This window comes from Pholcus phalangioides, unplaced genomic scaffold (assembly GCF_987345545.1).
Source record: "Pholcus phalangioides strain wild (caught in Gottingen) unplaced genomic scaffold, Ppha-v1.0 ptg000013l_1, whole genome shotgun sequence".
Lineage (NCBI taxonomy): Eukaryota > Metazoa > Arthropoda > Arachnida > Araneae > Pholcidae > Pholcus > Pholcus phalangioides.
The window spans coordinates 22,998,718-23,011,416 of NW_028301606.1; the positions used below are offsets into that span (position 1 = coordinate 22,998,718).

The 12,699-nt window shown below is 33.5% G+C and overlaps 1 protein-coding gene across 8 annotated transcripts in view; it reads left to right on the forward strand.

Moving 5' to 3' along the window:
* Positions 1–12,699, forward strand: part of LOC149078793 (uncharacterized) — a 99,346-nt gene that overhangs the window by 73,170 nt on the left and 13,477 nt on the right. For 2 of the 8 annotated variants that reach the window (XM_089240909.1, XM_089240908.1), the window contains exons 3-9: positions 4,891–5,022; positions 5,489–5,591; positions 5,728–5,839; positions 8,950–9,128; positions 10,292–10,437; positions 12,047–12,110; positions 12,220–12,294. In XM_089240909.1, the coding sequence (XP_089097035.1) occupies positions 4,891–5,022; positions 5,489–5,591; positions 5,728–5,839; positions 8,950–9,128; positions 10,292–10,437; positions 12,047–12,110; positions 12,220–12,294 (811 nt within the window). Of the gene's footprint in view, positions 1–4,890; positions 5,023–5,485; positions 5,592–5,727; positions 5,840–8,949; positions 9,129–10,291; positions 10,438–12,046; positions 12,111–12,219; positions 12,295–12,699 lie in introns of all 8 variants that reach the window. The other 6 variants (XM_089240907.1, XM_089240906.1, XM_089240911.1 and 3 more) reach the window with 3 other exon arrangements.

The window sequence follows — 12,699 nt, forward strand, 5'->3', positions numbered from 1 at the left end:
AAACCACTTTTGCGGACAAAAAAATTTGTCCATTAAAGAGAAGTGATTGTATCTGGTGGGGTTCCTGTTAATACTGTGTATTTTACTGTTTCAACAATAATTGAATTATTTGAAAATGAATGAAATTCTAACAATATAAGATATTCAGTATTCGAAGTTATGAAATTGCATAATGATTGAAATGATGCACAATTAAAGTTACGAAAGAAATATTATACAAAGATTTTTAACACTAACATATTCCCAGATTATATAGATCTTTTAGGAATACACACACACACACATGCGAGGATCATGGTTACTTAAAAAAGTTTATATGTACATACGAAATTGTGACTATGTATTCGAAAAACTAATTAATCGCTGTTTGGTAGGTTTCGTTGAGTATTTCAACTCCCTCAAAATGTATTTTAAGCTGCAAGACTAAATCCAGTGCCATTCTGTCATTGTGTGTTTACAGGAAAATATATTTAATGCTTCCAATACGGTACTTAAAAAACTGAATAGTTTTTAACACTGCTTATTTACTCCTTATGCTTCACTTCTGCATCATCTTCTTCTTAAGATGACATAGCTAATTTCTAAACGATGTCGGATGTTTCTTGGTGGTATGATCTTTTATTCTCACATTATCTCTGTAAGCATAATCTTCTGCTGATATTGTCACAAATTACCACTTGTTTGATGACATCAATTTTTTCCTCGTAGTGATAGTGAGCGACGATTACTACAGCTGGCCATATTTAATCAGGTGTAAAATATACTAGCAACCCATGATTTTAGATCCTTAATTAACATCAGAGCTTACAAACATCTGTAAACTTCATATAAATCTTTCAAGCCAAAATTTCATTCAGAAGTAGCCATAAAGTAGATCAAATACTGGAACTTGTGCTGCCATTTAGTGAGCAGTCTCAATCAAAATTACACTTATTCATGCCCGTACAGGAATTTTAGTCTAATGGAGCAAATGAATAAATGATGGAAATGGTGTCTTTGACCGTTACACAGGGGTTTGGAATACATTATTTAAATAGGTTTTTGATGGAAAATTTTATTTCGCTGTGAAATGAGATGACCACATCTGAGGGGTGACCATTAAAAAGGGTTTTACTCATGGGCGGAAATATGAAATATGGGGGTGTGGTGGGAACATTGCACCCCCCCCCCCCAGCATCAAAGGTGATCTGAGTCGACTGATCTAATGCATATATGTATAGATGAATCGACGTCATCATCGTCTTGCCCCCCACCCCCAGACTTCCAAGTCTATCTCCCCCTATGGTTTTACTGTATTTATTTAGGTATCTTCCAAAGCATTATTGGGAAGAAATTTTTCAGAGAAAGAAAAAATCAGAGAAGAAAGATTTTTTTTATTTCTGTACCTTTGTTCATCTCTCTGAGATGTAAAGCGGGGTATGTCTGGCCCTTCAATGTGTAGGCTATCCTTGTTTAACATTGTGTTGTAGCTCTAGTAGAAATTAAAATTCAGTTGAGAACCAATTCAAGACAGCTGCCTTCCATTCCGCAGAAAAACTGGTCTCAGTAAATTGGCCTTCCCTATTAAATATGGACATTAAATATAATGTATAGAGAAAAATTTTGAACCAGAAAAAATAGGCCCAACAGAGGTGGTTTTTCAAAATGGTTTTAATGTATTTCTGAAATTCAATCATTTTCAATTTATGAAGATTTTTAAAATTGGCCATTTATTTTTGGCTTGCATTTGTAAAAGCAGTACCTGAACTAGCAATTTATATATTTATAAATTGTATAGGGTATATGCAAATTGGCTGCTTAAATTTTAACAGTTTGCAGTTCAAAATACTGTATAAATGCTTAGACAAGGTATGCTTATGAAACAGAGATTTGTCCAGTTGAAATTCGGGTCTATTTTCCAGACCCTTCACAAAATCCTAAATCTGAGAAACTGTTCCTTCACAAAATACAAATTAAGAGTGCCATAAAATTGAAATTTCATTTGTTTTGTATGAAATTAACTACATTGCCTCATCTCTCACAAAATTACTTTCCACGAAATTATTGATGGTTTTCACAAAATTATGGATGTATTTTCAAAAATTTAGATATATTTTCACAGAAACAAGACCCTATACAAAATCAAATTTCAATGGATAGAATGTGCAGTGGCTGACGAAAACTTTAGAGTTGTCATTAGTTTGACTTACCAGAAATTCGAATTTCAGAGTGGGAAAAAGATGTTAAAATGACAATGCTAATTTAATCATATTAAATTATTAAATGAGAATATTCAGAATAAACTACGCGTGCATACTGTATTATGGAAATGGACGCATGAATGATACGAGTTGGGGGAAAATTTTAGCGCTAAAAAAAAATCTGGGTCTGAGTTAAAACTTTGACTTGAGCTATGATTACATTATAAAAGTTTGACAAAAGTTATTTTATAAAACTTGTTTGATAAAAGTTATTTTATAAAACTTGTTTGATAAAAGTTATTTTATAAAACTTGTTTGATAAAAGTTATTTTATAAAACTTGTTTGATAAAAGTTATTTTATAAAACTTGTTTGATAAAAGTTATTTTATAAAACTTGAAAAATACAACCAATAAATAATTAGTTGCATTTTCTCGAATGTAACCGATATGCTTATCGGTTGGATTTTTTTAAGTTTTATAAAAGAGCTTTTATAGATTTTTTGCTCAAGATAAATGGTTTTAAATAAGGTTTGTGTGTGTGTGTGTGTGTGCTCAGCTTTTCTGGAACCTAATAATATCCCCTTCCCATGTTAAAAGATATATTATCATAAAATCAGAACATTTTGCTCAATTCTTTGAATTTCTTTTTTGGATCATGTTTCTCTATATTCAGTTTGTAAAGAATTCAACTTTTGCACCTATCAGAATATTAGGAAATATAGTGTAGGCCCATGGGCGTACCCAGCGAGGGGCTGTCCCGCAGAAGAGAAATTAAAGTGTTGTAATTGACACACCGCATAGACATATCAATTTAGTACCAGTGAGTTGCCCCCCTCTAGTTCAGATCCTGGGTATGTCCTTGTGTAGGCCTATACGCACCATTCAAATTTTTAAACAAACCTAATTACAAGTAATATACATAGAATTTGAAGCAAATAAAATATAATAGATTCATTAAAGTCTTGATCTTGTACTTTAATTATAAAAGTGCTTTCAATGTGAAAGTAAACTCCAGCATTTCTTCCAAAACAGCTTTTAAAATTAATGTTGGTCTTTTATTGACTGGTTTCGACAAATTCACGGCACCAGGTTTACTGTTGCAGTTAATTTAATTAGCATTTAATTTATGAATGGCAATATGACTGGATTTGGTGTGTGGTAAAGTAGTAGTCAAATTTTCTCAGAGCCATCTTTGCTCAAGATAACTGGTTTTAAATAAGGCTTTTTCTCAGCTTTTCTGTAACTTAACACCTCCTTCCCATGTTAAAAGATAACTTTCATAAAATCGGAACATTTTGCTCAATTCTTTTAACTCCATTTTAGCAAGTGCATATAAAAAATTTGTCTCCAATACCGATTTTCTGGTCACCATGGCGACCTGGTGCTTGGAATTTGTCAAGCAGAAAAAGTTCTCATGTGTGATTACTGAATCTGAGCACCAGTGTGCTTTCAAAGTTGTGCACACAGTGAAAATTCTCTTGCATTCATAAAATTTTCGTACACAATATTGAAAAATTGGAGGAGGCACATAAAATTGCTGAGGACAACACAACATTTCTGGGAATTTAAATATCAGTGTGTATCAACATAGAAGAGTCACTAAGTCCCGGGGGGAAAAATGTTCTGCACTGTCACTGATATTGAATATGAATAATTTATTGAATACCAGAAATCTCAGAAGGAAGCTCAAATAAATTCATAAATCCCACTGTGTATTTTCACTCGTTCAGAACTAGGTTCTCCTAGACCCTACATGACAGTGACATCACTGATTTTGGAGTTTTTCTTGAGGAAAAAATACTTTGCTCCCAAGAAATTAATTTGGCATTTAATTTTTTCCCTTTTGATCTGTCAGGCTCTGCTTGATTAGAATTATTCTCAAATCCATGGAGTTTTCTTTTTTCAATTGTATTAAGTTTTTCATTCGGCAGCTTATATCACTTCCATTGCTTTTATCATTTAATCCAATTTCTTTCACTGTTGGAAAAAATATTTTGTTGCATAAATTTATTTAGGTCTGTGCCGGTTGTCATTTTCTCCAACACCTATACATTTCTACCTAGCAGTTTTTCAGCTACAGACACCTATACTATGTATATCTTGAGAAAATCCAATGACTTATTTTGAGTGCGGTAGCCCGGTCGATAAGATATTCGCCTAAAGTACCAAAGGATGTTTAGAGGTGTCACGAGTTCGTTACCCGGTACGTCCTTGTCAAAAAACTTTCCTGACACAGTGGTACAAAAAAAAACTGACTTGACCGCAGCAAACAATTGCTTCCGCAGGGGGTCCCCATCAAAAGAAACAGGTCAATGAGAGAGAAATGAACAAAATATGTTTTTGTAGCATCAATTAATATAAAAAAGATGCCTAATTAGTTTGTTATAAAATAATAAATACTATACTCCCCATATAGAGGCTACTAAATGGGGGCTAAATTAAAATTTGATTAATCAGTTGATTGATAGATTAAAATTTTTTGATTAACCAGTTAAAAATTTTAATTTATTCCCCAGCCCTACTTTGCATAGACCCATTTTCTGATCTAGGATGTATGGAAAGCTTATACACAGGGTTTTTGTGTGTGCTTATTTAGAGTTTAAAGTGTTCTATAAACTCTGTGTAAAATATTTTTATAGGTGATTATTAAGTATGGCAAAGTGACTGTTTTATAATAACTTCAATGAAACGTGCAACTCTTTCTTTCAGGCCCAGAAAAGTTTGTGTGCTAGTCGATGCATAGATGGTTGGGTCATCACTTCATGCATTGGTTGTGAACTTGATGTCTATGCAAAACATTTGGATGACAGCGACCGTGTTCTGGTCAACTGCTGCATTGAGGTACACTTTCTAAAATCATTGATAATTCATTAGAATTTTGGTGGGATCATTCATATCGCATCCTACCTATAACAATAAATATGGTGAATATAATATGACCAGGCTGAGCAAATCCCAGGCACCTGGTTGCCATGGCAATTAAGGTGGCGAAATTGGTATTGGTGCGTGAACTTTTCTTCATGTAGCTACTATTAAATTCAGGCTGAAAGCAGCATAAAATGTTTGGAATGTATAGCAGCATATCTGCCAACACATGAAAGAGGGTATGCTACTATGCTTTGAAAAAATGAAAGAAGCATTATTTTGGACCTTTTTCTTTGGGTGGAAATTTTTTTGATGCCTAAAAATTGTTCTAGGTTTTTGCAATTGGTCCAGCCCTGTAATATGATAAATTATATGTGATATAATAGGTGAATAATATATATTTCTTGTATAATTTTTAACACTATTTCATTTGTTTTAGAAGGATCCTAGTCGAGTCACTACATTGATGGAATCCGAAAACTATTCCTCGCTTTTCAAGCTTCTTCTTCCAGAAGTCAATGATAACTTCATGCAGAACAACATAGGTATGTCCTGATGAATAAAATGTTTACCCTCATTCATAATTTTTTTATATACACACTTTATACCCTAGAAATATTTCATGTGTTTTCACATGATTTTGAATGAATTTTCATTTATATTAAAATCTTTTCTTTTAAGGAGTTGAATTGTCATCGAGTAGCAAGAGCTTAGAACATGCTTTCAAACACATCCAACAGCAAGTTTCTGCCTACCTTAAAGAAGAACAAAAGGCTATGGAGGATCGTATTAGGTAATAATACTAATAGTTATTGAGAATCGTGAATAAATATGAAAAATCAGTGTCTGCCACAGGCGAATTTATGGTTTTGCCACCTGTGGGCTACATGAATTTTTCTGCTTCCTCAAATTTGCTGGCCTGGGATATAGTCCACTTAGCCACCCTTCCCCCCCCCCCCACCCTTGTAAGCAGGCCGCAACTAGAGGAGGGGAAGGCAGGTGGGTCTGGTGCCCTTGGCGCAGGATCATATAGGGTGCAAATTACACCCTTCAGCATTACAAGGAGAGTGCCAAAATACATGCTTGTCCCGAGTGACGAAGCATCTCATTGTGGCTGTCTGTAAATATGCCTTTGTCTCACCATACTCTTTTGGTCACTCACTTATTTTTTTTATTGCTTCTGTACCTACACATTCTCCGTCACTTTTTGTGCCATTTACATATGTGCATATTGTTTTTATTAATCACATTCTTGCATACTCTAGGTCACTCACAGGCTTGCAGCAGACTCTCTTGGTCACTCACTGATCTGGTCCCTCGCACACTATGTCACTTTGTCACTTTTTGATCTTTCAATCACATGCTTACGTAATGTTTTGGTGGTAAAGCATGTGATTGGGGTCACTCAGATGCTCGCAAATGACTCTCTAGGTCACTCTTTGACCTACTTGGTCTCTTGCTATCTAGGCGGTGATGGATTTATGGTTTTACCACCTGTGGGCTATATAAATTTTGCCACCCTTTTCCCATTCCATTGACCACTTGTACTTCAAATTTGCCGCCTCACCAAACTTATCACCCTGGGCTAATAGTTTGCTAAATTTTCCCCCTCTTCCTGTAAATACACCAAGGTGGCAGACATAGGGTTTGCAATGTCCTGGGGGGGGGGGGCCCTTAAAGTGAACTTAAAAATAACAACTGAATTTCTACTTTTGTTCTTATTGGATGTTTGAACACTTTGTCAACTACTGAATGAATGAACGCCAGGGGCTCTGCCACCAGACTTATCCCGTTGCAGAGATCTCTTCCAGCCCAGCTTCGTGGCAGAGTCTGGAACAAAGTGAGTGCACCTAACAGTCTGAGTGTGTAGCTAGTATTGTGCTTGATATTTCAGTGCTGCCACCTATACTTCAAATTGTGAATGAAGTGTAATGATTGAATATTTGTTACGTTGTAGGCCTGTTGCTCTCTGTGGCGAGACTTTTTAACGGAGAGATCTGCTCGCATTCACGCCTTTTGTCAACTACTGACTTGCTGTGATTTTATAATTAAATGGATAATTTTTCCCATATTTTCATTAGGAAAAATTACTTTTTCATAAGATTGTAGAAGTAAAATCTCTTTATATTTATTACATCTGCAAGAGGCCATTCTTCATAGTGTATCTTTAGTCATTGCCTTATGTGTTCTACATAGGCACGGCTGCAAATAAAAATGAAAATTCACTGTGTCCCCCATGACCAGTACCCATTTTTCAACAATTTTGTCCCCATAATTTTAAGTAGAAAAAAGGTTAAACTTGTCACCATTTGTGGTACAACATTCCGGTCACCAGACCCCTCCGCACTTTTTTCGTTGCAGCCCTGTGTATAGAGCAAATTCTTTTTTTTTATAATTCTAATTATAGTATGAGAAAGAAGATAAAGGATTTTGTGTAATCAATTTTTGTAGTAAAAATGAGTCTCAAAAAATTTCTGATAAAGGAGCTACACACCCATCATCTATTCATGTGTTTTTCATCATTATTTGTCCCATTTGTTTTCTAAATGTCAAAGATATAATTTGATCTCTGATTTAAGTCAGTATCCAAATCAGAAAATTGTCCCTCATGTACGAATTGAGAATTTTCTCGGTGTCTTATTGAAAGTCAGGATATAAAAAAAATCATGATTTTAAAAAAAATTGGATTTTCTTTTTAATATTTAAATTAACTGACTGCTTATTAATTGAAACAAATCTTGTTAATCATTGTCTTTTCCCCTTAATCTCTCATATTTAATTCAGCATTAATGATTAAACTAACAAACAATAAGAAACAAACAAACTGTAAGCAAGAAATACAGCAGAATCCTGTTATAACGAATTCCAAGAGACTGGAGAAATCACTTCGTTATAACAAAATTTTGTTATAGAGGAATTCCAGGTTTTTGCATTGTTCCTATGAAAACTTATCTGATTAGAAAAAAGGTTTTGTTAAAATTAGATTTTTGCTATAATGGTATTTGACTGTACAGACAGCAAAAATCCGTGGTTATGTGGCATGAAAGGTCATTGAGCCCAAATTAACATCATATATTAATATTTTTCACATATGGTACAAGTTCCTCAATTCACTTGATCTACAAACAAATGCAAAATCCCCCCCCCCCCCCATCAGCATAAACTAAGTGAAAAAAAATATTCTATGGACAAGATTGTTTCTTGTGCAATTGATGCATGCATTTATTATGAGTTTCACTTCCAGCTTGCATGATGTTGCTTAATAATTTACACATCTTTATTCTTTCACAGATTTTATTAGTTTTAGCAAAAAAAATAATCAAACTCTACTTTCACTTTTCATATTAAAATTTCAAGTCCAACGATATTTATGTATGTACAACATCTACTATATTTTGATTTAGCAATTAGGGCCTAGAATTGAAGACTTCATATAAAAACTAATGTTTTTTGTTTTTTTATCAGGGAAACTATAGTGATTCAATGTAAGGCATTGCAAATACTTAGTGCACTTATATTTACGTTTAGCTCCCTATATTTTTCCTGCAATTTCTTCCATGCACAAAATGTAGAGTTGGAACAGTTATTTTTCTGTACTTGTATCTAGGGATTAGATTCGAATGTATATTTACCAGATCTGCTGTATTTCTTTTAATCAAGAACTTTACCACATTTCAATAACACGCGTACCATACTAGGTTACTTTTCCTTCAATACTATTGAAACTAAATAAAAGAAAAGGGAAATTTGAATTTTGTGTGATTTAAATCAATGATTTTTTTTTTCCATCGAGCTGATTTAAATCAGTGTGCTCTGTTGAAGGACGAGTTGATATTTCTTGTTTCACATTTTTAACTGATATGTTTATTTGATATTTTTCCTGTTGGTCATTCTATCGTTTAGGATATTCACAGAGCAGCAGCAAGCAAGGTATCTGTCTCTACAACAGAAAGTGAGGAAACACAAACAAGCTATGGTTTATCTCTTATTAAAAAAGAAAGATTCAAAAAGTCTGGAAGCCCATCAAATATATGAAGACAGTCTTTCACCTCCATCACCTACTACTCCTAACCCAAATTCAAGTATGTATGAAATGTTGTCATTTTGAAAATTACTTTGCATTACAGTAGACTCTGCAATAATGTGGCAGAAGGGTGGGCCTGAGAACAGAAAAATCTGATAGGCCAGAGTTATATGAATGCTCGCTTCCTATCCTCCCTTCCCACTCATTGTTATCAAAAACACCCTTTTTATACCAAAACTCACTCTCATTCAAATTTTCCGACCTCTAAGTACAGGCAAATACATAATTTCTTTCTTGTTACGCACTAAATTGTATGTTTTAAAAATTTATTACAGAATAAATGGTCCAAGAATAAAAATATTGGACACAGTTTAGGATAAATTCTATTATGTCTAAATTGATTGCAGGAAACATGAACGAAATCATGTATACTATGCAGTATAAATACATATGGTTTTATAAAATAAACTTACATTTTAATTTATACTTTAATTCCTATAAAAATTGTTTAAACTTAGTTCACTGTTCATTGATAAATGATGACATAAATGTCAAAAGGTAGTCCTGAGATGAAAAAGTCAAAGCAGTTTTTGTTTTTTGAAAAAATCCATGATAGATAACTGCTTCTCTATTTTATCCATCCTCTGCAACGTAATGTCCCTCCACTTGTGCTCTAACTTGTGCAAAAGGTGTTTTGCACCTGTTTGAGGTGTGGCTAGCACAGGTCGGGAGATTTTAATGGTAAATTTTGCGTAGCTACATCTTAATGTCAGTTTTCGAGCAGCTTTGAAATTGCAGAGAATTATTTTGTATGAGTTTTTAACTAGACTGGATAAGCAAGAGTCTACTGTATTTATCTATGCGTTATTCATGTTCATGATTTTAGTAATGAAGTGAAACATGATTTTTTTAAAATTTCTTTAGTTGTTTCCAATGCTTTTTAAAAAATTCAACCAATCTATGCGTTATTCATGTTCATGATTTTAGTAATGAAGTGAAACATGATTTTTTTAAAATTTCTTTAGTTGTTTCCAATGCTTTTTAAAAAATTCAACCAAAATTTTAATTCCCGAATTCATGAATTATTGTTTACTGTAAGAAATAAAAAATGAATTATGTATAGTAAAAAAAACCTAGAACAGTGTAGAATTTGAGAAAGTTATTTATCTGCAGTACGAGAGGGGGAAAAATACCTGTATCTGTGATTGATTTTGTTCTCAGGCGATGATTCTTGTTCTTCATCAGAATTTCCCAATGTACAAAGCAAGCCCCAGGACATCCTCATGAAAACGATAGAAAAGGTGCAAGATACTCCAGTGCAACAGCAACAACCAAAGCGATCATTCCGTAGATTACATTCAGTCAATGTGAGTATCTCGTAAAAAAAAATTGTATTCCAATCTTTTCCTTTTTTCACAATCACTTATTATGCACCTTTTAGGATATTTTCTGTGATTAATTATTTATTCAGGAATTAATGTAATACACAGAGTTATGGCCACCTAATCAATTCTTTCATGATCAAACTTTAAAATGAAGGATAGACCTAGTCACATCATGGTATCTAAGTTCTATGAACACATAGTGGAGGGTAATCTGAGAAATAAACTGATCCTCAGTCCCCACACATATTTCATGTACAGTAAAATCTTGATATTTTAGAATCAGATGTATACAGCCCATCACCATCATGGTGTCTCATTGTTTTATAGAAGTAGTAAAAAGTATTTCCCACACATCTCTCTGTCTCTCTCTCTCTCTCTCTCTCTGATTATATTGCAGTTAAATTATAGTGCAGGGATAAATTATGTTCTTGCCCACATTTAAATCTTCTGTGCTTGTGAGAAGCTTGCTGCCCCTCACTATCCCTATTTGGCAAATAAGTCTTTTCCCACTGATGATATGTTAAGACTTACTTTTGTATTGATACCATAATTTCAGGGCAGTAATGGTGCATCATGTATTTGTTTTGCTTTTTTAGCATAGTTTATATTCTTGTATTATGTTGCCACCTTCTACATACCCTTGTAGGTCAAAGTTTCCTGCTATTTTGCTTACGTTTTAATGCAACTTATGCAAGAGGTTGCAAAGGGTTAAATTTTGTACCTCTCATATTCACAAGTGCTGTTCAGCTGAAAATATATATAGCAACCTATTTATGCTCCCTGGTGTTGCTTGCAGTTGGAGTGTCAATGGTTTCCAACTCTGAGGTCCGAACGCAATCTGCTGCTCTTATGTGTAAAAGTCTCTCCGCAGGCAGACATTTAACATGATGCTTATGTAACATGTAACACAAAAATTCAGACATTTGTCATTTTTGCTTCAAAATATAGAAGGAGGATAGTAGCACCAGTGTAGCATGAAATAATTATATAACTTATGTGATTAGGTCTACAAACATACATTCGCAACATGCATTCCAGTATGTATCAATTTGTTAGAAATTCCTCAGAGAAATGTTTATGAGGTGCATTTAAAATTGAGTAGTAATACAGTTAGAGTGCTGCATGTCCTGGGAAAGTTCTGCAGTTATCCATTGTACCAACAACGGTACAATTATTCAATCATTACACTTCACTCACAGTTAGAAAAATTGGTGGCAGATCTACACATAACAAGCATTACACAGAAATTCTGTAAAGGAATGTGTACAAGGTGCATGTACGGTTAAGTAGTAGTAGTTATCTATAGGATTAGGTGTTCTCTGTTGCAGTGCAATTCTTTACTGAACAAAATTGAATTCATTATTTTGTGAATCTTGATTAAGAGGTTAAGGTGTTTCCAAAATTCTTTAGAACATTTCTTTATGTAATGAATATAAAATTGTTTCTTGCTTTATGAAAATACATGAAAATAATAGCTGTCTGTAATTAATAATATCAGATAGAGATAAAAATTTCTTATTTCCCCATCTTCTGTGATAATTTTTTACTTCTGGAACTGAATTTGAAAATTGTCATTAAATATCTTTTTTAGAACCCACCTCGTACCAGATCTAAAGGAAGTATGCATTCTAGGCATGCTACTATTGATGTCGGAGGTGAGTGAAATTTTAGCATGTAGATTTAAAGCACAATCTTTATGTATTGATTATTTGACATGCCTAATAATTACTTCATTAAGTTGAAATTAAAAATAATTTTTTGCAGATGTATTTTGCATGGAAGGATTCGAAACTGGTGATATGCATCCTCCATTTTATAATTCTGATGATGAAACTGATGGTAAGTGTATTATTTACTTTTTCTACTGTATAATACAAAGTCGAACTTAGTTAATTCGAAGCTGAAGGGGGCAGAAAACAGTTTGAATTATTCAATTCATCAATATATAGGACAATACTTTCCCAAAAAATAAACTCTCAATAATTATGAAAAGGTATTCAATGCTATCACTTACTGTGCCTAAAAAAATATAAATGACCACTTAAAAAATATTTCATTTGCAATTTTAATTTTCTTTCTTTTGAATGCTCTTCAATATTGCATAGCTGCCAAGTCTCCCGGATTTTCAGGGGGGGGGGTCTCCTGAACTTCTTACTCCATCTCCCGGACTCTCAAAAAATTCTTTTATCTCCCAAAATTTGACCATGATTGTAAGAAATCCCAACTTTTAGGGAAAAAAGTATT